General features: G+C 36.0%; 1 protein-coding gene across 4 annotated transcripts in view; it reads left to right on the forward strand.

The window, feature by feature from the left end:
* The window catches only part of ZFAND4 (zinc finger AN1-type containing 4), a 121,235-nt gene that overhangs the window by 53,829 nt on the left and 41,583 nt on the right, over positions 1-25,823 (forward strand). For 3 of the 4 annotated variants that reach the window (XM_058542879.1, XM_058542880.1, XM_058542882.1), the window contains exons 3-5: positions 17,283-17,358; positions 18,315-18,382; positions 22,256-22,442. In XM_058542879.1, coding sequence (XP_058398862.1) covers positions 17,283-17,358; positions 18,315-18,382; positions 22,256-22,442 — 331 coding nt within the window. Of the gene's footprint in view, positions 1-11,647; positions 11,737-17,282; positions 17,359-18,314; positions 18,383-22,255; positions 22,443-25,823 lie in introns of those variants that run through there. The other variant, XM_058542881.1, reaches the window with a different exon arrangement.

Consider the following 25,823-nt stretch of genomic DNA (forward strand, 5'->3'; position numbering starts at 1 on the left):
TTCTTTATATACCATTCCTTCTGTAGTTCATTCTCATAACCATCTTTCTGTCATTTTTTTTTTTTTTGCTTTTTCTGAAGTGACTACATTCCTACAGTGTTTTCAAAAGTACTTTCAAGATGTTTGTTTTAAAAGTTTGTATGTAATATGTGTACTTATCACATAATGTAACCTTAAGAATTAAAGTAGTGGGCCGGCCCCATGGCTTAGCGGTTGGGTGCGCGCGCTCTGCTGCTGGCAGCCCGGGTTCAGATCCCGGGCGTGCACCGACGCACCGCTTCTCCGGCCATGCTGAGGCTGCGTCCCACATACAGCAACTAGAAGGATGTTCAGCTATGACATACAACTATCTACTGGGGCTTTGGGGAAAAAAAATAAGTAAATAAAATTAAAAAAAACAAAAAGAGTTAAAGTAGTAATTGGCAATGTTGAGTAGAGTATGTGTACAGTCATGCGTCACTTAATGACAGGAATACATTCTGAGCAATGTGTTGTTATGTGATTTCGTCGTTGTGTGAACATTATAAAGTGTACTTACACAAACCTTGATGAAATAGCTTACTATACACCTAGGCTATATGGTACTAATCTTTTGAAACTGCCGTCATATATGCAGTCTGTCATTGACTGAAATGTTGTTATGTGGAGCATAAATATATTCAGTATAGCAAGAAACCAGGAGTGGAAATAATTTTCAATATGTTGATTTTCTCAATGTTTTTTAAAATAGGCTTTTTTAAATTAATAAACTTTATTTGTTAGAGAAATTTTAGGTTCACAACAAAATTGAACAAAAAATAGAGGATTCCCATATACTCTCTGTCCCCCTCACTCCCTCACACAACCTTCCCGACTATCAACATCCCACACCATCATTTGTTACAATTGATGAACTTACATTGATACATCATTTTAACCTAAAGTCTGTAGTTTACCTGGGGGTTCACTCTTGATGCACGTTGTAGGGGTTTTCAAAAACGTATAGTGACATGTATCCACCTTATAGTACTATACAAAATAGTTTCATTGCCCTAAAAATCCTTTGTTGTTTGCCTTTTCATTCCCTCTTCCCTCCAACCTCTGGCAACCACAATCGTTTTTTTGTCTATTCCAGTTTTTCCTTTTCCAGAATGTCATACATATAGTTGGAATCGTACAGTATGTAGCTTTTTCAGATTGGTTTCTTTCCTTGGAAATATGCATTTATGTTTTCTCCATGTCTTCTCGTGGCTTGATAGTTCTTTTTTTTTTTTTAGTGAGGAAGATTGGCCCTGAGATAACATTTATTGCCAATCATCCTCTTATTGCTTGAGGAAGGTGGTCCCTGAGCTAACATCTGTCTCAGTCTTCTTCCACTTTGTATATGAGACGCTGCCACAGTGTGGCTTGATGAGTGCTGCATAGGTCTGTGCCCAGATCCGAACCCATGAACCCCGGGTCACCAAAGTGAAGTGTGTGAACTTAACCACTGTGCTACCAGGCCGGCCCCAATAGTTCATTTTTTTTATAGCACTGAATAATATTCCATTGTCTGCATGTACCACAGTTTATTTATCCATTCACCTACTGAAGGACATCTTGGTTGCTTCTAAGATTTGGCGATTATGAATAAAGATGCTATAAACATCTGTTTGCAGGTTTTTGTGTGGGCATAAGTTTTAACTCTATGGGCAGACACTAAGGAGTGTGATTGCTGGATCATATGGTAAGAATATGTTTAGTTTCTAAGAAACTGCGAAAGAGGCTGTATCACTTTGCATTTCTATCAGCAGTGAGCTAGAGTTCCTGTTGCTGCACATCCTTGCCAGGATTTGATGATGTCAATTTTTTGGATTTTGGCCATTCTAATAGGTGTGTAGTGGTATGTCATTGTTTTAATTTGCATTTCCCTAATGACATATGATGTTGAACATCTTTTTAAATGCTTACTTGGTATCTGTATATCTTCTTTGGTGAAGTGTCTGTTCAGGTCTTTAACTCAATTTTTAATTGGGTTGTTCATATTCTTATTAAGAGTTTTTTATATATTTTGGATAACAATTCTTTATCAGATATGTTTCTTGCAAATATTTACTCCCAGTCTATCACTTGTCTCCTCATTCTCTTGACATTGTCTTTTGCATAGCAGAGATGTTTAATTTTAACAAAGTCCAGCTTATCAATTATTTCTTTCATAGATCATGCTTTTGGTATTGTATCTAAAACGTCATCGCCATGGGGCCATCCCCATGGCCTAGTGGTTAAGTTTGGCACGCTCTGCTTCAGCAGCCCGGGTTCAATTCCCAGGCTCAGACCTACACCACTTGTCGACGGCCATGCTGTGGCAGTGACCCACATAAGAAATAGAGGAAGATTGGCACAGATGTTAGCTTAGGACAAATCTTCCTCAGCAAAAAAATAAAAAACAAAAATAAAACATCATTGCCATACCCAGGGTCATTTAGGTTTTTTTGCATGTTATCATCTAGGAGTCTTATAGTCTTGCATTTTTGCATTTACATTTAAGTCTGTGATCTATTTTGAGTTAATTTTTGTGAAGGTTGTAAGGTATGTGTCTAGATTCATTTTGTTTTTTGCATGTGGATGTCCAGTTTTTCCACCACTTTTGTGGAAAAGACTATCTTTGCTCCATTATATTGCCTTTGTTCCTTTGTCCAAGATCGGTTGACTATATTTATGTGGGTCTATTTCTGGGCTCTCTATTCTGTTGCATTCACTTGTCTATTCTTTCATCATTACCACACTGTCTCAATTACTGTAACTTTATAGTAAGTCTTAAAGTCCGGTAGTGTCAGTTCTCCAACCCTGTTCTTCTCCTTCAATATTGAGTTGGCTATTCTGGGTCTTTTGCCTCTCCATATAAACTTTACTGTCAGTTTCTTGATATCCACAAAATAACTTGCTGCGATTTTGATGGGATTGTGTTGAATCTACAGATCAAGTTGGGAAGAACTGACATCTTGACAATATTGAGTCTTCCCATCCATGAACATGGAATCTGTCTCCATTTATTTAGTTCTTCTTTGATATCCTTTATCAGACTTTTATAGTTTTCCTCATAGAGCTCTTGTATATATTTTGTTACATTTATACCTAAGTTTTTCATTTTATTGGGTGCCAATGTAAATGGTAATGTGTTTTTAATTTCAAATTTTACTTGGTCATTGCTTGTATATAAAAAAGTGATTGACTTTAGTATATTAACCTTGTATCCTGCAACCTTGCTATAATCGCTGATTAGTTCCAGGAGTTTTTTTGTTGAATGTTTTGGATTTTCTATACAGATAATCAGGTTGTTTGCAAACAAAGACAGTTTTATTTCTTCCTTCCCAATATGTGTATGTTTTACTTCCTTTTCTTGCTTTATTGCATTATCTAGGACTTCCAGCACAATATTCAAAAGCAGTAGTGAGAGGGACATCCTTGGCTTGTTCCTGATCTTAGTGAGAAAGCTTTGAATTTCAAACCATTAAGTATGTAGGTTTTTTGTCAAGTTGAGGAAGTTCCCCTTTATTCCTAGTTTCTGAGAATTGTTATTGTGAATCAATGTTGGATTCCATCAAATACTTTTTCTGCATCTATTGATATGATCATGTGATTTTTCTTTAGCCTGGTGAGGTGAGGAACTACACGGATTTTTGAATGATCAACAAGGCTTACATACTTGAGATATATCCCGCTTGGTCATAGTGTATAATTCTTTTTTACATTGTTGGATTTGATTTGCTAATATTTCGTTGAGGATTTTTTCATGTATGTTCATGAGAGATATTGGTCTGTAGTTTTCTTTTCTTGTAATGTCTTTGTCTGGTTTTGGTATTAGGGTGATGTTGGCCTCATAGAATGAGTTAGGAAGTATTCCTCTGCTTCTATGTTCTGGAAGCAATTGTAGAGAACTGGTATAATTTATTTTTTAAATATTTGGTAGAATTCACCAGTGAAACAATCTGGCCCCATTGGTTTTTGTTTTGGAAGTTTATTAATTATTGATTCAGTTTAATAGAGAAAGTCCTATTCAGATTGTCTGTTTCTTGTGTGAGTTTTGACAGATTGTGTCTTTCAAGGAATTGGTCCATTTCATCTAGATTATCAAATTTGTAGAGATTTTTTCCTTAGCCATGTCCAGTCTACTAATGAGCCCATCAAAGGCATTCTTCCTTTCTGTTACAGTGTTATTGATCTCTCTAGCATTTCCTTTTAATTTTTTCTTAGAATTTCTCTCTCTGCTTACATTGTCCATGTCTTCTTGCATGCTGTCTCCTTTATGCATTAGAGCCCTTAGCATATTAATCATAATTGTTTTGCATTCCGTTCTGGTAATTCCAACTTCCCTGCCTATATGAGTCTGGTTCTGATGCTTTCTCTGTCTCTACAAAGTGTGTTTTTTGCCTTTAGTATGCCTTGTTATTCTTTCTTGATAGCCAGATGTGATGTACTTGGTAAAAGGAACTGCTGTTAATTTACCTTTAGTAAGGTGTGGTGTAAGGTGGGGGATGGGAAACCTTTCTCCAGTTCTATGCTTAGGTCTTAGTCTTCTACTGAACGTGTGCCCGTGGACTTAGAAGTTGACCAGTGCTTCTCATCCTCTCCCTTCCTCCCCTCACCATTACGTGGCACAGGATGACTAGAGTGAGCTGAGGTTGAGAATTTCCCTTCCTCCACGTGGAATGCTAGAGCAGGCTGGAGTTGGGTATCTGCCTTCCCTCACGTGGAAGGTTAGAGTGGAGTGGAGTTAGATATTTCCTTTTCCTCAAGTCACTTAGGCTCTGATAAAACCCTAGCAGATTAGGCTCTGGCAAAATAGTTTCTCCTGAGGGCAGGCCTTGTTAAGAAGAAGAGAATGCTCTGGCATATTTCAAGCTGGTTACTTTTTCCCTCCCCCTGCTGGAAACACTAGGGGATTTTTCTCTGATATTCACTGTGAGAACCTGGTCAAGCTCCTGGAGGTAAAACTCACAAAATGTGGGGCCCCCCTATGACTGGGTCCCCTGGAGTTTTTAACTTGTGTCCACACTGAGCCTCCAGCAGTTCATCAATTATAGTTTACGTTTTCTTACCCACTGGTTCCTAGCAGAGGTTTCTACTCTGGTTTGTTGTGATTTTCTGTATTCATCAGTCTGTCTCTCCAGTTTTGGGGGTAGTGGTTTACTCTCTGACCTTATTTCTTTGATGGGTTCAAGAAGAGTTGTTGATTTTTTAGTTCAGCTTTTTGCTTGTTAGGATGGAGTAGTGACTTCCAAGCTCTTTACATGCTGGACTGGAAAACAGAAGTCTATATTTTAACAGGATCATTCTGGCTGCTGTGCTGAGAATACTCAGTAGAGGGAGGAAGGGAAGGCAAAAGCAGAAGCAGAGGCTGTTGCAAAATACAGATGAGAAATGTGCTGTTTTCAACTATGGAATGGTGGGTGGAGAGATAAATAATTGTATTTGGATGTTTGGATGGCATACAGCCAGCAAGATTTATTGACAGATTGAATAGTAGGGTGTGAGAGAAAGAGAGGTGTCAGGGGTGACTCTGTGGTATTTGACCTGAGCAACTTGGATGGATGGAGTTGCCATTAATTGACATGGGTAAGTCTGGAGCAGAATCAGGGGTTTGGAGGAGCTTGGTTTTAGACATATTAATTTTGAGATAATTATTAGACATCCAGGGGGATGTGTTGAATAGGTTGGATATGCTTGCCTAGGATTCAGGGAAGAGATCTAGGCTAGGGAGAGCAATTTGAGAGTCTTCAATGTTTAGCTGGTAGGATGAGATCTCCAAGAGAGTAAGTGTACATTGAAGAAGAGAAGAGATCCAAGGGTACTGCTCAGGGAGTTGAAGCTGAGCAACCAAGGAGGTTGAGAGGGAGTGACCAAAGAGGTAATAACAAAACCAAGAAAAGGTGGTACCTTGTAAATAAAATGTTTCCAGGAAGAGAGAATGATCAGCTGCCTTGATAGGCCGAGTAGGAAGGGAATTTATTGGCCATCTCATTGTAGCAAAGAGTTAATTGATGACTTTGATTGCATGACTAAGTTGGTATCAGCCAGATTTCTACAATGTAAAGTTACTATTTTTATCTTAAGGTAATAATTAATAAGTATCTTGTGAGAAGCTACCTTGATACTATGCAAACATCCTGTTTTTTCTTATCATTTCAGCCAATCATTTTAACGTCCATTGATAGTCTTGCCAGCAACGGATGTTACTGGAGTATTTACCTAATGGTGATTTTTCTGTTGCATTTAGTGATATTCTACTGTAAGGAAAGGCTGTCTTTTATCCCTTCTTATCTATTTATCCAATTATTTATTTATATCAGCATGGACCTGTGGATATTTATTTTATTCTATGGGTTCTAATCTTACTGTCGTTATTTTATTGCTGAAATTGTCCCAAATTTGACTATCAGGAGTATCTTCAAATTGGTTTGTATGTCCTTTTGAAATGCTCCCATCATTTTTAAGGCATATCCATGCCTTGCCTGGCACCACAAGATATTGCATGTTCATGGTGTATTTTCCCTGCCTCAGTCCTGGCCATTTCTCTAAGGTTACTTTTATTGGAATGGTATTTAGAAACCAAGATCCAAGTGTTGAGTGTGCTCATTGCTCTTGTGGTGTCATTGCTTCTAGGCCCTCACAATGGACAAAGATAGGACATATGTATATTTACTACACACATATACACACACTTCTGTATCAGTCCAAATTTATATTTAAAAAACCATGAATTCATACAGATACCTCCAATTCCGATGTCACCACAGTGTTCATTCTAGACTTTTCCTTTTCCTCATTTGTAACCTCTTTTCTTTCACAATGAGAAACTTGGTTCACGTTATCCGTAATGTATCTACTTATTTGCTCAAACTTACTAGGTATAAGTTAGTTTAGAATCACTAACCCATATCTCTGTAAGAAACAAATTTACTAACTAGAATATAATATTTCATTACAGTTCTTTTTGTCCTTAGCCTACAGTATACAGTCAAAATATTGTTTTCTAAAGTTACTTAGGTTAGTGTTTTCTTTCTCGCACCTTCATTTGTAATATAGTTATATTAATTTGTTATTTATATTCTATTTTGAGGATTCCTTACATCCTGAATGATTTTAATTATTCATTTGGGAGGGGGGATGAGTTGCTGTGAAACATCAACATGGTTCTAAGAGTTAGAGCTATAAAAAATTTTTGGAAGTGTTGCTACCCTTCCCTACTACTTGATCCCTTTCCCACATTCTTTCCACCCCATCTCCTGTGGATAACGAATATCATTAGTTTCTGATATATCCTCCCTGTTTTTATTTTGCACAAATGGGGAGATAATGTATATTTTCATATATTCACTTCTTTCTAAGATGAATGGTAGCGTACTATAGACAACCCTTTGTATTTTGCTTTTTATGCTTAATATATTTTGGATAACACTCCAAGTCAATTTATAGAGGTCTTTCTCATTCACTTTTCTTTATAGCAATTTTTTCTTTACATCTGTATAGTACTCCATTGTGTGAAAATTACCATAGATTATTCAACCACTTTTCTATGTATGGCATTTAGGTTGTTTCCAGTATTTTGCAATTTTAAATGATGCTACAATGGATAATCTTGTGCATATATATTTTTCTGCGTTGTAGGTATATCTTCAGGGTAGATTACTAAAATTGTGATTAGTGGGCCAAAGATAAGTGCATATGTAGTTTTGTTAGTTATTGTCAAATTCCTCTCTAGAATGGTTGTAACCAGTTTGTATTCCCACAGCAATGTATGAAATGCCTGTTTACCCACAGCCTTGCCAAGAGAAAGTGTCATCATACTTTAAAATTTTTGCCAGTCTAATGTGTTGTTTTAATTTGCTCTTCTCTAATTATGAGTGAATTGGAACATTTTATTCATGTGTTTAAGGGCTATTTTTACATCTTTTATGGTGAATTTTTTGTTCATGTGTTTTGCCTGTTTTTCTATTGGGTTTTGGTCTCTGTCCCACAATTTTTGAGAGTTTATTCTTTATTAGGGATATTAGTCTTTTGTCTCTGGTATATGTTACACATATTTTCTCCTGTTTGACTTTGTTCATAGTGGTTTCTTTCTCATGCAATTAAAAATTTTTTTGTAAAAGCAAATTTATCAGTGTTTTATTGTCTCTGCATTTTGAGTCATAGTTAGAATTAGCCTTTCTTTGCAACAAAGTTAAAGAGGAATTCATCCATGTTTTCTTTTAGTACTTATATAGTTTCATTTTTTACATTTAGATCTTTAATCCATTTGTTTATTCTTATGTATGGCATTAGATATGAACCTAATTGTATCTTTTTCCAAATGACTACCTGATTATTCCAACACCATTTATTTTAAAAGTCCATTTTTGGCTCAGTAACTTGAGATCCCATCTTTATCATTTGTAGTTGGGTCTGTTTCTGGGCTTTCTATGTGTCAGTATTACACTTTTAATTATAGAGGCTTTATAGTATGTTTGCCTGTCTGGTCGAGCTAGTACACATCAATTTTCTTTTTTGGTATTTTTTTCTGGCTATTCTTGCATATTTGTTTTTCCTTTAACTTTAGTTTTTCCTTGTCTCTTTTTAAAAGATTGGTATTTTTAGAATGATTACATTAAATTTATGAATTAACTTAGGTAGAACTGATATCTTTATAATGTTGAATCATTCTATCCAAAAACAGACTTGTCTTTTTTTTAAAGATTTTATTTATTTATTTATTTTTCCCCTCCAAAGCCCCAATAGATCGTTGTATGTCATAGCTGCACATCCTTCTAGTTGCTGTATGTGGGACGCAGCCTCTGCATGGCCGGAGAAGTGGTGCGTCGGTGTGCGCCTGGGATCTAAACCCGGGCTGCCAGCAGCGGAGCACGCGCACTTAACCGCTAAGCCACGGGGCTGGCCCCAGACTTGTCTTTTTTGTTCAAGCCTACTTTTATGTCTTTCTGGAGTGTTTTGTTCTTTGTAGAGGTTTGCACCTTTCTTGTTAAGTTTATTTCTAAGTATTTAATAATCTTTAAATCTTTATTGTTATTATAAAGGGAGTTTTCTCTACTGTTGTGTCCTTTAATGGTTTATTGTTGTTTATTTGAAGGCTATTGATATTTGTATGTTAATTTTATATACTGCTAATTTACTGAATTACTATTTTTTTAGTTATTCTCATAAATTCTCTAGGGTTTTTCAGACATATTATCTATCATTTCATCTGCAATAGCAATAGTTTCACTACTTCTTTAACCATTCTTTGGCCTCAATTGATTTCTCTTGTCTAATTGTTACATTGACTAGTACCTCTAGTGTTGTGTTCAGTAGTGGCAGAGATAGTGGACATCCTTGCCTTGTTCCTGATTTTAGTGGAAATACTTCTAGTATTTCCTCATTAGATAAGATCCTGTCTTTAGGACTATTTAGTAGTATTTTAACATGTTAAGAGAATATCTCTCAATTCCTTCTTTCTTGAGGTGTTTTTTGTTGTTGTTGTTGAGGAAGATTCGCCCACAGCTAACATCTGTTGCCAGTTTTCCTCTTTGTGCTTGAGGAAGAATCACCCTGAGCTAACATCTGTTGCTAACCTTCTTCTATTTTGTATGTGGGGCACCACCACAGTGTGGCCACTGATGAGTGGTGTAAGTCTGCACCTGGGAACTGAACTGGGCTGCTGAAGACGAGTCTGCCCAACTTAACCACTAGGCCACTGAGGCTGGCCCTTGAGTTTTTTTTTTTAATATCATGAAGGGATATTGAATTTTGTTGCAGGTTTTCTTAGCATCTATGGTGTTTTTTTCCTTAGAACTGTTAATGTGGTGGATGATATTAATCGATTTCTTAATATTGAACCAACCTACAATCCTGAAATACATCCCACTTGGTCATAGTAAATTCTTTTCTTGATGTGCTATTTGATTCTGTTTGCTAATATTTAGATTTTTATATCATTATGAATGAGTGATACTGGTCTGTAGTTTTCTTTTTTGTACTGTCTTTATTAGGTTTAGGAGTCGATGCTGTGCTTGTTTCTTAAAAGAAATTAGGAAATTTTCATTCATTTTAAGAAATTAGAATGTTTTCATCCATTTTCAGTGCTCTGGAAAAATTTGTAGATCATAAGGTTTATTTGTGTCTTTGAAAGTTTGGTGAATTCTTTTGAATCCATCTACCCTGGTGCTTTTTATTATGGAGTAGTTCCTGAATAACATTCTCTAGTTCTTCTGTGGAAATTGATCTGTTTAAGCTTTCTAACTTTAATAGCATCAATTTTGTTAATCTATTTGTTCCCTAGGAAATTATGCCCTTATCATTTTTCATTTCTGTATATTTGTGATTTTCTTCTTTTTTTTCTTGATAAAGTTAGCTAGTGGTTTTTCTACTTTGTTAATGTCTTTAGAAAACTAGGATTTTGATTTATTACTGCTGTTCTATTTTCTACCTCATTATTTTCTACTTTTGTCTTTATTGTATACTTTCTTGTGCTTTCTTTTGATTTACCTTGTTCTTTTTCTTTCAAGATGAGAATTATTTTCATCCTTTTATTTATATTTATGTGTTTGGTGCTATGAATTCTCTTCCAATAACTGATTTAACTGTATTCCCTAGATTATTGTCGTTGCTTTGAAAAAATTCTGTAATTATTTTATGTCCGCTTTCACCTAAGAGTTCTTTAACAGAAGGTCTTCTTTTTTTTTTTTTAAAGATTTTATTTATTTATTTTTCCCCCCAAAGCCACAGTTGATAGTTGTATGTCATAGTTGCACATCCTTCTAGTTGCTGTATGTGGGACGCGGCCTCAGCATGGCCAGAGAAGCAGTGCCTCGGTGTGCGCCCGGGATCCGAACCCGGGCCGCCAGCAGCGGAGCGCTCGCACTTAACTGCTAAGCCACAGGGCCGGCCCAACAGAAGGTCTTTTAAGTGCTAGATGGAAGGGCCTTTCTGTGTTTTGTTTTTGTTAGTAATTTTTAGTTTTATTGCATTGCAAGCAGAGAATGTTGTTTGTAATATTTACACGTTGTGGAAAGTATTGATGTTTTCTTTTTGACCTAATATGTGATCAGTTTTTGCATATGTGCCATGGACACTTGAGTAGATGTATTCTTACTATCTAAGCATAATAAAGATCTATCTCATTGATTATGTTGTTTAGGTGTTCTGTCTTTTTATGTATTTTTCCATGCTTGATCTGTTGTGTACTGAAAAGTATATTAAAGTTTCCTATTATTGTTTCTCTCTCTGTCTCTTTGCATCTTCTATAGCTTTTGTTTAATAAAGTGATTACTTGTGTTATTTCATACGTAAAAATATCCATGTGTTACATCTTCATTATGAATTTTAGCATTAAAAAATATCCCTCATTGTCACATATGATGCTTTGGGGTGTGAATTCTACTTTGTTAATCAGGATCCCCACCTTCTCCCTTTTTGATTGTTAGCTTGTGTACCTTTGTCCATCCCTTTATTTTGGCCTTTCTGAATTACTTTCTTGTAGGTGTATTTTTTGTCTACAGCATATAGTTGGGTGTTGCGTAGTGTGGCAAATTGAAAATACTACTTTGTCACAACATATGACATTTTTATATTAGCCTTCCAACCTTCATTCCCACTTTTGTTTTATTCTTAGATGTAAACTTATATGTTTTTAAATGCCTACCATTAATCTTTTTGCTAAAGTTTTTCTGGTCATATCTTGGTTTGGATGAAGCTCATCCTCTTAATAGATTCCTCAGGAAGCAATCATGGATGCAGAATTCTCTGGTAAGTTCTTGTAAGTTGAGAACTTTTTTTGTAGCTATGGTAGGCACAGTCTGTACCCATTGAACAATTCTTCTTTTCTCTCTCCTTCCAACCCCTGGCAACCACCGTTCTACTTTCTAAGAGTTTGACTACTTTAGATACCTCATATAAGTGGAATCATGCAATATTTGTCTTTTTGTGATTGGCTTATTTCACTTAGCATAGTGTCTTCAAGGTTCATCCATGTTGTAGCATGTGATACGATTTCCTTCTTTTTTAAGGCGGAGCAATATTCTATTATATGTTTATACCACATTTTCTTTATCCATTCATTTGTTGATAAATGTTTAGGTTCTTTTCATCTCTTGGCTTTTATAAATAATGCTGCATTGAACATAGGTATGCAAATATCTCTTCCAGATTCTGATGTCTTTTGAATATATACCCAGAAATGGAATTGCTGGATCATATTGTAGTTCTATTTTTAATGTTTTGAGGAGCCTCCATACTGTTTTCATTATGACCGCACAATTTTATATTCCCACCAACAGTGCACAAGGGTTCAAATTTCTCTACCTCCTCACCAATACTTGCTATTTTCTGAGTTTTTTTGATAGTGGACATCTTAATGGGTGTGATATCTTATTGTGGTTTTGATTTGCATTTCTCTGATGATTAGTGATGTTGACTATCTTTTCATATGCTTGTTGGCCATGTGTATGTCTTCTTTGGAGAAATGTCTATTCAAGTCCTTTGCTCATTTTAAAATCAGATTATTTGTTTTGTTGTTGTTGAGTTCAGTCTAATTCTTTTGCCTTATAACTTATTTGATTTTTGTGTGTGTGTGTGTGTGTGTGACTGTTGAGGATTTTATCTTTATTGTTGAAATTAAATAGACTTATTACTCAGATGTGTCTTGGGCTTAATAGTTCTGGGTTAATTTTCCCAGGTACCTAGGGGGTCCTTTCAATGTGTAGATTCAGGTCTTTTTCTATTTCTGGAAGTTTCCAGGATTATAGTTCTAAATATTAGTTCTGGTCCACTGGTCTGTTTTTCTTTTTCAGGGACTTTGAAAATATGAATATTATTCCTTCTTGGCCTGTCTCCCATTTCTACTACTTTCTCTCTGACCCTTCTTATTTCTTTATGTCATTTCCATTCTCTTGGTTGTTTTCCTACCTTGTCCCTTACTAAATATGTATTTGAGTCTATTATCTCTTGGTATCTTGTAATTTTCTTTTTTTCATTTTTGAGGTGATTTTGTCTTTTTCCTCCATTTCTTTTCTGAGTTCAGGCAGCTCACTTTTTTATTTCTCCCTGGGGTTTTTTTTTTTTTTCCTTTGACATTTTTTGTTCTTGTCTTTGAATTTCTGATTCATAGGGTTTTTTTGATACCTTCAAATGCTTGAGCGTGTTTAACTCTTTTTGTTGTATGGCCTTACAGTTTGCTTCTGCTTCATAGTTATTTTTCTGGGTAAAATTGACCTTGGTTGATAGGTATGGAATTTTGTTTACTAGTTTTTACTATTAAGTCTGTTTGGATTTTTTTATTTTTCTCTTGTTGATTTTTTCAGTATTGGAGTGTTTTACAGATAGTGGTGCTCTCTCTTTCAGTATAGCAATGTCCAGATATTTTAGTAAATGTTTTATGTTTGTTTTGCAGTGATGGGGGGGTGGTGCGGGTTGTGAGTCCTCCAATTCTGTAGTTCTCTTTTGTCTTGCAGGACTCTTAAGTTTTCACCCCTTGCTCCTTTTCCCTCTGACCACTGAATCACTAAAGGACAATCTTCCTCTTTTGTTTTTGTCTCCCACAAAAGCTCCTTCAAATTGCTTGGCTTTAAAGTCCCTTCAATGCAGTCAGTGCTCTGATCTACTTGAGTCCTTTTTGTAGACTTTTCAGACTTAGAATGGCCTTCTTCTTCCTCATCATGGTTTTATATCGAGCTTTTGTATCATCACTAGCTTCCCTTTCTATCTTCTCTGAGATTTTTCTCAGTCAGCCCTGCAGAGGCAGGAGCATGAGACTGCCCACTGGGATTGAGTGATTGCCCCTTTTTATTCCCAGTTATTTTGAAGTTTGGACATTCTCTGTCTTCAAGTTATGAGGGCTGAGGACATGGTTTCTATGTAGATTCATTTCCCTTCTTGTTGTTCTATGTTGTTTTGGAGGAAATATTGGGAGATGGGAGCTGTGGTTCACCATTGTCTTTAATTATCTGTAAGTCCTGTTGATTCTGGTTTATTTTCTAAATGCAGATATGATCATGTTCTCAAATACACACATATCTGTGTGAAAATTCTAACAAAGACAAAAGAAACATGTTTGAGTCATTATTAGGGTTAGAGGAGGTCATGAGGGTGGGACTCCCTTGATGGGATTAGTGCCCTAATGAGAAGAGACACCAGAGAGCTCCCACTCTCTGTACACACTCACAAAGAAGTCATGTGAGCACACAGGAAAATGGTGGCTGCCTACAAGCCAAGAGCTTCAGAATGAAACCTACTTTGCTGGAACCTTGATCTTGGATTTCCTAGCCTCCAGAACTGTGAAAAATAAATTTCTGTGTTTAAGCCACCCAGTCTATGGTATTACGTGGTATTATGGCAGCCCGAACAGATGAATACACACACACATATATGTATATATATTCACAAATATACTCACACTCTTATATCACTTATCACAATTTTGTTTATAATAGTGAAAAATTGGATAGATGAATATATCTCTTCATGGACTGGGTAAATAAATTATGACAGAAACATATATTGGAGTACTATCCAGTCACTAAACACAATATATATTTTTATTTATTGATGTGAAAAAATATACACAATATATTAAGTGAAAAAAGAAGTTTATAAAACAGCTCACAAAGTGTGATCCCTTTTTATTAAAAAAATAAATTTTAAAAGGAAATATATCCAAAGTGTTAAGAATAGATTCTACTGGCTTTAGGATTACATGTAGTTTTTATTTTTTTTATATATTTATGTGTTGTCTGTTTTTCACAAATGACCATTATTTTTATAATACACAAATATTTTAATTTGTAAAAAGTTTTCAGACATTGAATAGAAAATTTGTATATAGGAATTAGTTTTTCTGAATTTAGTTGTGCAAGAAATAAAAGTTCAGGTTTAAAGGCACAGGGCCGCCCTTAAATAGGTTTGTCAGATTCTTATTTGCTAACTCTGGCAACCCTATCTTAAAGCAAAGAGCATTTGCTTTATATATTTGAGATTCTGAAAGTGTGTGTGGTAGAAACCCTAGTCTTTTTTAATGTGCAGGAGAGGGCACTAAGACTCACAAAGGTTGATGACCTCCTTGAAGTCATCCAGCAACTCAAGTAGCTGTCAGGACCACAGCTCAGTCTTGATGTTTCTTGCCATACTGTCTTGCCTGCCAACCATCTGTTTTTTAGCCTGCTAAATGATGGCTAAGTTCAGTAAAAGTAATTACAAGAGTTGTGCCTAAGCCGTGTTGTTACTGTGTCTTCAGCCCAGTTCTAAAATTTCTATTACAGAAAAATACTATACAGTGTTGGTTGAATGTACATATGGTATTACCTGCCCAAATTGCTTTATCTAGTTGTGCTGGTAAAATCCTATAATTTTGATTGCAAAGATGACCTAGGCACATTTAAATACTTTTGTAAATATTAAAATACATTTAACATTTAATAATTTCTAGCTTAAAAGCCTTTCCTTACTGGCATTGTTTTTTAGCTGGAAGCAAAAGAAATAAACTGTTCCACTTGGGAAATATATGTACATCTACTCTGCTGAACCCCTGTGGGCTGTACTCCATGATGATCTTTTGGAGCATTTGTTGAACATTTAGTTGACCTTCAGGTCTACTAACAGGCAACACTACTGAAATGTATCCCCCAGACAGCTACTTATGCTTTATGGAGACTGATTAGCATAAAGGTTAAGAGTGCAGTCTCTGGAGTGAGCCTGCTGGGGCTTGACATCTCTAGTCCACATGCTCTCTGTGTGTCACTTAATCTCTCAGTATTTCAGTTTTGTTTTTTTATTATGCTGTGAAATGAGCATAATATTGATGCCACTTCACAAAATTGTTGCTGCAGTTGCATTATGATAACATAGGTCAAACACTTATAACAATGCCTGACTTATAATAATAAATGCTAGCACATATACCACTTACTGTTATTATTCTAGTCAACTTATTTTATAGTATCATAAGCAAAAGTAATTTGAGAAGGCAGTATGTGAGATATTTGAAAAAGACTTTCATCAATATCGGTGTCCGTTAAATGTTCTATTGAGTAGATAATGGTCGCTCTCTGGCTAGCATGGTCCAGATTTTCTTTGGACATTCAAATGTGCAGTGTGCCAAAAAAAAAAGGTCTGTTATGCTGGAGTATGGAATCTGCCTTATATTCCTTTAACATCTCAGAAATGTAAAGAAACAGGGTTGTAGACCATAATTTTCAGCATTGGAAATTGTCCATAATATACTTTTTTTTTCCCCCAAGGTTGACTTATTCCGTAGTTAGTGGTCAGGCTCTCCAAAAAAGCATGTTAATATACAATAATGAACTGTAATCACATACAAACACCTAAGTTGAAAGAATTTTCTAATATATTAATGTTTTTTAATTGGAAATTATATTTTCTGCCCCTTTTCAAGATTATTGACCTTTCTATTCAGAAGATATATGAAAGATGCCATCTTAATCACTAAATAAACTCACATATAAACAATCATTATTCCAAGTGGGCATGTTACTCTGGGAACAAATTTTTAGAATATAAATTCCTCAGGACAGTAAACTAAATTAAATGCTCCATATTTTTTTATTTAGATATAATTGACATATTAGTTTTAAGATATGCAACATAATGGTTCGATATTTGTGTGTATTGTGAAATGATCACCATAGTAAGTCTAGTTAACATTTATCACCATACATAGTTACAAAAATTTTTTTTCCTGTGATGAAAACTTTTAAGATCTACTCTCTGAGTAACTTTCAGATATACCACATGATATTATTAACTATAGTCCCTATGTTGTACATTACACCCCCATGACTTATTTCATAGCTGGGAGTTTGTACATTTTAACCCTCTTCACCCACTTCACCACCCCTCCCCATAATATACTTGTAACGCTGAATATAACTGAACCAAGTCTGTACTTTGCAGCATTTAGAACTGTCTTCTAGGCCTTAAATCTTAAACTCTTCAGGGCTGATTTCATGATAAATTATCTTTTAAAGGGTTCCCTAATGTCATACTTTGTTTCAAGGCCAGAGAGTTACTGAAATACACTGTTCTTTTTTAAAGTGAGTGGGTTGGACTACATGTACTTTTAGCCATGCTTTTACCTATGATTCTGTAAATTTTGATTTAATAATGAAAATAATGAGAAGGTAAATTAATGAAAAGGCAAATTTAAGCACCTAGCATTCAATTTAGAAATGTGTTTAATTTATTATTAGTAGTAGTAGTTCTTTAATAAAATAGCTTTGTATCATACTCATTTGAAGATTCTGTTGAATTTTTAACCATTTTTTTTATAACCTTCCCCTAAGGTATTCCCATCTGTCAGCAGCACTTAATTTGGAATAACATGGAACTTGAAGATGAATATTGCTTGAATGATTACAAGTGAGTGTAATTGCATATTAGCTGTTTTATAGATGCTCAGTATTATGACTCCGTACACCAGTGTTTTTCTTCTGAATCCTTGGTTCATGTCTCTTCTTCTTCTGAATAGTTCTCATCCCTAGATTTCAGTGTACAACTTGAACTTTAAGATGTGTTGGCTCAGTACCCCATACTATCTCATTTCTGTCCTCCGATTCTTTGTTTTACCTTTCCATTATTCACACCAAGCTATTTACCCCCGCCTTTTTAGATCTTCCTCTTCTGATCTTGCCTTCTCTACTCTTTTTTTTGGAATATTGACCCATTCCCACGTGGCTACATTCCTTTTCTTTCCATTTCACAGTAGTTTTGGGTGAGACAGTATTGTTCTTCACCAAGTCTTTCATTTTTCATCAGCCTTCCTTCTGTTACTAAGTGACGCTGTGAGCAGTGATTGCAGATATACTGTCTGACCTTTTGTCTTTCTCCCTCCCTTCTCTCACTTCTTCACTCTGAAAGAGCAAAAGGGCCAGAAGCCATGTGGAATAGCCGGAAGAGCACTGGGAGTCAGGAGACCTTGTAGATTTGCTATTTTTCTCTTTTATTAAATAGATCTGCTATTTTCTAACACTGGGTCTTGGACAAGCTTCTGTTCTTAGGGCCTCTTGTTCCTTACATGTGAAATGAAAAGACTAAACCACATGATCACAGAGGCCCTTTACAGTACTTTTATTCTGAGATTTCATGTCATATTAAGGTTTATGAGAACTTCTTTACTTTTTTGTTATTTATACAAGTAAATAAGTTAACATTTTATGTTTATGCACATTGCTGTATCTTTTTTTATATTTCAGAGGGTAGGCACTATGCTTGATAAACCAGCACATAATTATGTGTATATTTAACACTGAATGCATGATTGATGCATTGTGGTTTATCGATGATTGATGGTTTATTTTTGTGTTAACTATCCACAGCATTTCAGAAGGTTGTACCTTGAAGCTGGTATTGGCTATGCGTGGTGGACCTATAAATACTAGAAGAGGTAGGCATATGTTAAAATTATGTATATTAAAGTAATTTGACAAAAATAATCTTCAAGCCAGTTGGTGTTTTTATAGCCTCAAGTTTTAGTCAGTTTCTCTTTCTGCTATAAGGTCTTAGAAGAACCACATTTGTTTATCTAGGCATTGTTCTTTAAAGCCTGAATGCACAGAGGTAGGAACTCATATTCCAGAAAATCTCATAATTCCTGATTCAATTCAGGGAGATTTAAAAATAAACCTCACCAGTATAGGGAATGAAAATGGGATGGCGTAGTATTAATATTATGTTGTTATCATTTTGTGTAGGTTCATACCAGTCTTGTTGCCTTTTTTATCCACTGAGTCTTCGACCTTTAATGATTGTTATAGAAAATTCCAAAGATGCCTGTTAGCCTGGTTTGTGATGCATTTGAGTTTCATGGATATTATCATGGCCCTGTTGAATGCTTTTTCAGAATGTAAATGGTCTCTGGGAGTCCCTTCATTCATTCGACAAATACATTTTGAGCAACTACTAGACGTTCAGTGCAGTGTTCCGTGGGAGAAAAAGTCCCTGCTTCATGATAGTGCCCACACTGAACGTGTGGAGAATCAACATCATTTCAGTCTTAAGTGCTGTGGAGGAAATAGGGTAGCGTGATAGAGTCTGTGGAGGTAGGGTACTAGGAGGACAATTGTGGAAGGGCCCACAGAGAAGATGATGTGAGCAGAGACTTGATTAGCAAGAAATTTCTAAGGATGGAAAGAACTGGAATTGTTCACATTGGTCCCTGATTCAGGTATGTCACATGTATCCCCACCAAGTAGAGGCATCTTGAGACTGCTCAGAGCAGTCCTGCTCTGTGGGCCTCATTTTGGAAAAGGCCTTCATATTTATTTGATCCTTCACTAACCAGAAAACTGAAGATTAATTCCACTGCTGGCTTACTTCTTCCACAAGTCAAATTTTATCTCTATCCTTCATAATTTTGGTTAGAAAATAGGGTTGTTAACTGTCTTTTTCCTAGCTACTTGAAGAGGATTTTGTGAGATATGTTACTTGGCTGTTGAACTGTTTTGGATAGGTTAAAAAAAACAAAGATAATGTAAGAGCTGATTAACTAGTGCTCCTAATATCAGGGACTTGCTGTTAATTGGGCCTGTGAAATTGTCCTATGTGACATAAGGTGATGTTTATAGTACCAATTCTAAGGGTAGTGCAAGAACCCTCAAGTGTTTACAGAGCCATTATAGGAAGATAGAATGTTATAGTGTTTAATGACGTGTGAATTCCATTGTATTATATTTTTGAAAGTTGGTTATTTTTTGTATTGTATTATCTTTAAACCAGGGTGTTTAATCAGAACATCTACTTTTCTTACTAGGACCACAATTATTTTATATTTATGAGGAGGAGTGTAAGTGCTACAGCTTCTGAGTTAAAAATATATGTTGTTGGGGCCGGCCCGGTGGCGCAAGCGGTTAAGTGCACACGCTCCCCTGCGGCGGCCTGGGGTTCGCCAGTTCCCATCCCGGGCGCACACCGACACACCGCTTGTCAAGCCATGCTGTGGTGGCATCCCATATAAAGTAGAGGAAGATGGGCATGGATGTTAGCCCAGGGCCAGTCTTCCTCAGCAAAAAGAGGAGGATTGGCCGATGTTATCTCAGGGCTGATCTTCCTCACCAAATATATTATATATGTTGTTGGATTTTTTTTACTTTTTTTAAAAAATGAAAATGCAGGGCATCACTACCCTTTGGTGTACTTTGTACCACTGTTTTTCTCTACGACTTTCTGTGCTCTGTTGGTAAATTGAAAAATCAGTACCTAGAACTTGCCTATTTGTTTGATATTTTAAATTGTTCTTAATAATTTTGCCTTTATTAAATCAACTTTTTTAAAATTAAAAGCTTGCTGTTGTCTACCTTACATCATTTAAAACTTTGTGGAAAAGAAAAACTGTACCCAGATCTAGAACTTTTCCATGGTGTGTATGAGAAACCGTATTTTTTTAGCTATTTAGTCTTACTTGAAAATTATGATTTAGAAAGTACCTTTATCATGTGAGTTCCAGTAATATTTAGCTTTTACAATTATTTATGAATGAACCATTATCAAAACAGCATAGAAAATACTTTCTAAAACTAAACTTTATCCCAAACTATATATACAGTGTTTTATACCTGAAGAAATCTAAATGATTTTTCTGTTATGAAAAAGTGTGTGCATACATACACATATGTGCTTATATGTTTGCAATCCCAATGGCTCCCTAAGTAAAGCACACTGTGCTGGTTTAAGCAAGGTTGTCATGTGGCTTTAGTAATGGCAGTAGCATAGTTTTTGTTTCTTATTAATGTAAGGTGGAAAGTGTAGCATTAACTTAAAAATGACAAGAACTTGTTTTAAAAATATCTTTTAATATTTACACATTTTGTGCCTATGAAAGAGTCTATCAAAACATCCAAATATTTTTATAAAATAAGCTAAATCTTATATTCTAAAGTTTTTGTGTTTTAGTAGTGGTGGTATTAAATTTAGGATATGGGAACATCTTTCTTGTTTTTACCTTGTTACTTTGAGAGTCTAATATTTCTTATTGCTGTAACTTTTTTTTTTATAATTTTATTTATTTATTTTTCCCCCAAAGCCCCAGTAGATAGTTGTATGTCATAGCTGCACATCCCTCTAGTTGCTGTATGTGGGACGCGGCCTCAGCATGGCCGGGGAAGCAGTGCTTCGGTGCGCGCCCAGGATCCGAACCCTGGCCGCCAGCAGCGGAGCGCACACACTTAATCGCTAAGCCACGGGGCCGGCCCTTTTTGCTGTAACTTTTTAAAGGGTAGTACAGCACTGTGATTCTGTTAATATATAAGCTACTTGAAGGAAAGTTATGGAGTTTGAGGAATTGTTGCTTCTTTTAGGAAAGAGCAAATGTTTCTGCAGCTTGACATGAGAATGTCTTTGGGAGCAAACTTTTTTTTTCCTTGTAACCATTGCCTAGACTCCCAAGTCTGGGGTTCAGGGGCTTTTAGAACATTCACCCTGTGAGCTAGCAATCTCTTGAGGCCCATTTCCACCACAGGAGCAGAATCTGTGGCTGCAGTGGACGAGAGTGGGTTGTAGTGATAGCTTCAATATTATTCAAACCTAAGGACAACTCCAGGCTTCTAGAGCCCACCAGTATTGGGGGCTTTGCCCTCGTTTTTGTTCTCTGACTGGAGGGATACACACCAGGACAGTTGGGGTCCTGGGAGGGTGCTTTCAAGAAACAACATACTGACCATGACACACGTGGCAGTTTTAGTACACTAAGTGGCCCTCTTGTGTTCTGAGTTATTGTGTACTTTTAACTACCTAACTCCACATGACGAAGAATCAGCCTTTATATAAAATCAGAAAGAAAAAGAGGAATTCACTGGCTTCTAATTTCTAACATATGTCTCCCAATTATGTGTGTGTGTGTGTTTATTTTTTTAATCTAAATTAAGTGGGATTTATATTGCTTTTTACTTATTGATTGTTGGAACTAATATTTGGAAAAATACAGGAAGCAGAAGGTATAAAGTGAAAACAGTCACAGAAAATTATGTCATAGAATCCACAAATACATAGACTCTAGTGGCACAAGAAAGACCTCATGTATTTGGTTAAGCCCTGTCTTTGTACATAACGTCATAAGAATGCATTTTATTTCTTTCGTATCAATAGAACATAGGGAATTCTGTATTAACTGTAAAAAGACCAGAAACTTATTTGAAGAATATCATGTATACATTGTATGCACAGGTTGTTTTTCAAATTCAGCACATTATGTTCTGTCACTGTATCAAGATGCGTAAAACTTGATATAAATTGAAAGCTTGTTTATCAATTTTTCCGTTTGTAGTTCCTATGGAAGATCCACTTAGGGAGATGGCTGAGTACATGGATTCCAGTCGAGATGAGGTGTGGGAGAAGACCTCCTGCAACAAAAAAGTTACATTTTTGGTATACCGAGAAGGAGATCAATTGAATTTCTTTCGTGTAGTAGATAGGGGAGATGGCACTTTAACACCATTATCTGAATCTTTAAGGTAAATAGGTTTTCATTTCCATGTCTCACTTAGAAAAGCAGAACATTGTATGATACATTCCATAAACCTTTATGCTTACCTTATGTTGTCAAAGTAATCTTATATTCACAAGAATGACTAAATTTCATGCATTCTCCCCCAACCCCCTGCCCCAGGTATGTGATTTTGAAATTGTCCTTCATATGACTGATTAACTTAGAGAATAATTTCTAAAACTGAAATTTCTTTATGGAGTAGGATTTTTTCATACAAAAGATTTATTTCTGTCACTTCATGAAACTCTAAGATGCCTACTTATAGAGTCTTATTATAATAGTGTGTTATTATACAACCTTGGCATATAGAAAGGGTTGAACCTAAAATTGCTATCTTTTTTCAGAATTTAACTTTGCTGCTTAAAAGTAGATAAATCTCTTTACTTCTCTAGTCTTGTTTTCCTACTCTATATAAAGGGGAGGAATTGTTATATTACTTCTAAAATCAGAGGGAAACAACCTCAAGGTACTTAGGCAATAGAACAGGGAATTGGACAAGGTCACCTGTAAGTTTCTCTGCACTGTCTTACTGTGACTCTTCATCTCCGTTCACTTTAAGTCACTAAACATTTACTGAACTTTTATAGATAGTCCCTACACTAGGCACTGGGTTATAAAGATCATTGTCCATTCCTTCATGGAGCGTGTAATCTGCTAAAAGTAGTGTCTGTAATATAATGTCAACAATTGTTATAAAAAGGTATCAACATCTCTGGAAAAGCAGATGAGAGGGCCTTCATTTTGCCTGAAAGGTGGAGAGTTAGGGATAACCTCTGAGAAGTAGCAACCTTAGAAGAGAAGTAGGAGTTTGCCAAGCAGATGAGGGAAGGAAAGATATTACAGATAACTAAATTTAATCCCACAATATAAAAAACTAGTGGCAAAACCATTCATAGAAAAAATACCTTACAGTCTGGAGAACAGTTTCTGTGGGTCAGGAGTCTAGGCACAGTGTAGCTGGGTGCTCTGCTCTGGGCCCCACAAAGCTGCAGTCAAGGTTTTTGCAAAGGTGCACGCCTGTCTGGAGGCTTGTTTGGGGAAGAGGATCTCCTTTCAAGCTCATTCACGTGGTTGGCATAATTCATTTTCTGGCAGTTATATGACTGAGGGCCCTGATTTTTTGCTGGCTATTGGCTAGAGGCTGCCCTCAGCTCCATTTTGATTAACTCAAAATCAGCTGATTTGGGCCTAAATTACATCTGCAAAATCCCTTTACTTTTGCTATACTCTGTTGGCTAGAAGCAAGTCATAGGTCATGCCCACACTCAAGGGTAGGAGAATGTCCAGGGTGTGAGCACCGGGGAGTGGGAGTCGTGGGGATTGCTTTTGGATTCTGCCCCCCACAGAGTGTTATGTGGAAGAAAGATCAGACCTTTTCTTTGTGGCGTCAGAGAGCAGATGGTGACAAATGGCTGTTGACTATTAACTCTAACGTGTCAGGATCTGGTTAGCACTTCAAAAGTGGCATAAACATGTGGGCTAGAACTAGGGAAGAGGGAGCAGTGAAGGCTATAGCCTTAATCCAGTGTCTCTCACTTGGACTGTGAGTAGAGCTTTTTCATACCAGTCTCTCCATGTGTTAGCTCACTGTTTCGGTTTTCTTCCTTAACACATCTACTTTTGGGTCTCCTTTCCTAAGGGAGAAAACCTGAGCTCCTTAGCTTAGCATGTAAGGCCCTTTACAACTTAGCATCAGTTTTTCAGGTCTCTTTCATTATGCCATGTTTTTGCACATCTTTTTTCCCTTTGCTTGAAATGTCATTTCCTCCTTTTACTCCATTTTTTCCCCAGCCAACTTCTATTTGTGTTTAAGACATAATCAAAATGTTGCTGTGGATTTCAATTAAAATTGTATTATTGTTCCTCTCAAGATAATTTTTGAATTTTTCTGTTCCTTTCTATTCACCTTCTAGAATTGGACAAGGGATAGGATGGATGAGAAAGGGGAGTAGAAAACTTTTTCTGGTAATACCTTGAAGGACATTTATCTTGCCTATTCTAGGGGAGGCTTTCTTACCTCTACAACAGAGGGCACCAAGCTTTTTCTGTAAAGGGCCAGATGGTAACCATTTTAGGATTTTAGGCCAAGAGAGAAAGTCAAAGATACTATGCAGGTGCTTACATAATAAGAGAGAAAACAAATTTCCACAAAATTTTTACCGACAAAATTCAAAATAAAAGAAGAATAATTGAGTACTTTTGTGTGTGTATATGTAAATCAGGTCTACTAATGAGAAGAATGGAATCCTTTTTTGTGGGAGTAATATTTTACTTAATTGGGTTGAAAATTAGTGTTGCCTATCAAATTTGCAAATCATTTGCCAAAGTTCACCTGTTAATATTAATCTGTAATGAGATTTTATGTATTTTGTCTTTGAAAATTTCTTTTCACGCAGATAGGTACTGTCAAACACTGATATCAGTCCATGAGCGTATGATTTTAATTGAGCATGTCCATTACTTGGATGGCATTTATAGAATTCTATTAGAGTCTTCTCTTGCTGTTTGCCTTTAGCGTGTCATTACATTGAAGATGAATCACGTCCAATTGAAGATAGGTGGAACTCCTCAATTGCACATTTAAATAGATTTTGAAATATGGGAATTTCCTTTAACTAGCAACGAGGTATGAAAATGGTGCTGGGAGTGTAGTTGGAGTTCGGAAAGTACATCTGCTGCAAATTTGTGTGGGAATGGAGATCTCGCTTTGTTTTTAACTTTTGACAAGTGTGCCATTACATGTGATTCAAAGTAATGTTGTTAAAATGACATTACTGCAGTATAAATTTCTCACGTAAGTACTGTTTTGCCTTTTAATTTTAGGTGGAATTCATTAAGAAACATTGTCAAGTACACAGCAAAAACTAATTTCCAAAGGTATTCAGTGTTTGATATTAGCAGTTGAGAGTGGTTCTTCTCGTTCAGAAAAATTAAATGTCAGCCCTGAGCTAAAAAAAATCACAACACTACTACTACTGCCAAGCCATTGAACTGATGGTTAAGTCCTTGAGACAAATGAAGTTTACTGTTGACACTACTGGTTCAATAATACAGGATAGATTCAAATATTTACTGCAGAATACCTGCTGATGAATAATACAATGAGTAACCATAGGCTTTAAACACTTTACATTTTCATTAGCTTTGTAAATTTGTCCAACCAAATGTTTTTTCTGTTCCACACATTTTTTACTCCGTCAATTGTAGCAGAATTCGCTTCAAGTTGTACTGAATTAGTGTTTTAGGAACTTCTTTGAAAATCGTCTTACCTGTAGGTGTTTTATGCAGACTATTCATAGGAGCTAGTTCTTCAGTCACTTCAAACTTGGTATTGATGCCCTGAATA

The sequence above is a fragment of the Diceros bicornis genome, chromosome 6 (genome assembly GCF_020826845.1).
Source record: "Diceros bicornis minor isolate mBicDic1 chromosome 6, mDicBic1.mat.cur, whole genome shotgun sequence".
NCBI lineage: Eukaryota > Metazoa > Chordata > Mammalia > Perissodactyla > Rhinocerotidae > Diceros > Diceros bicornis.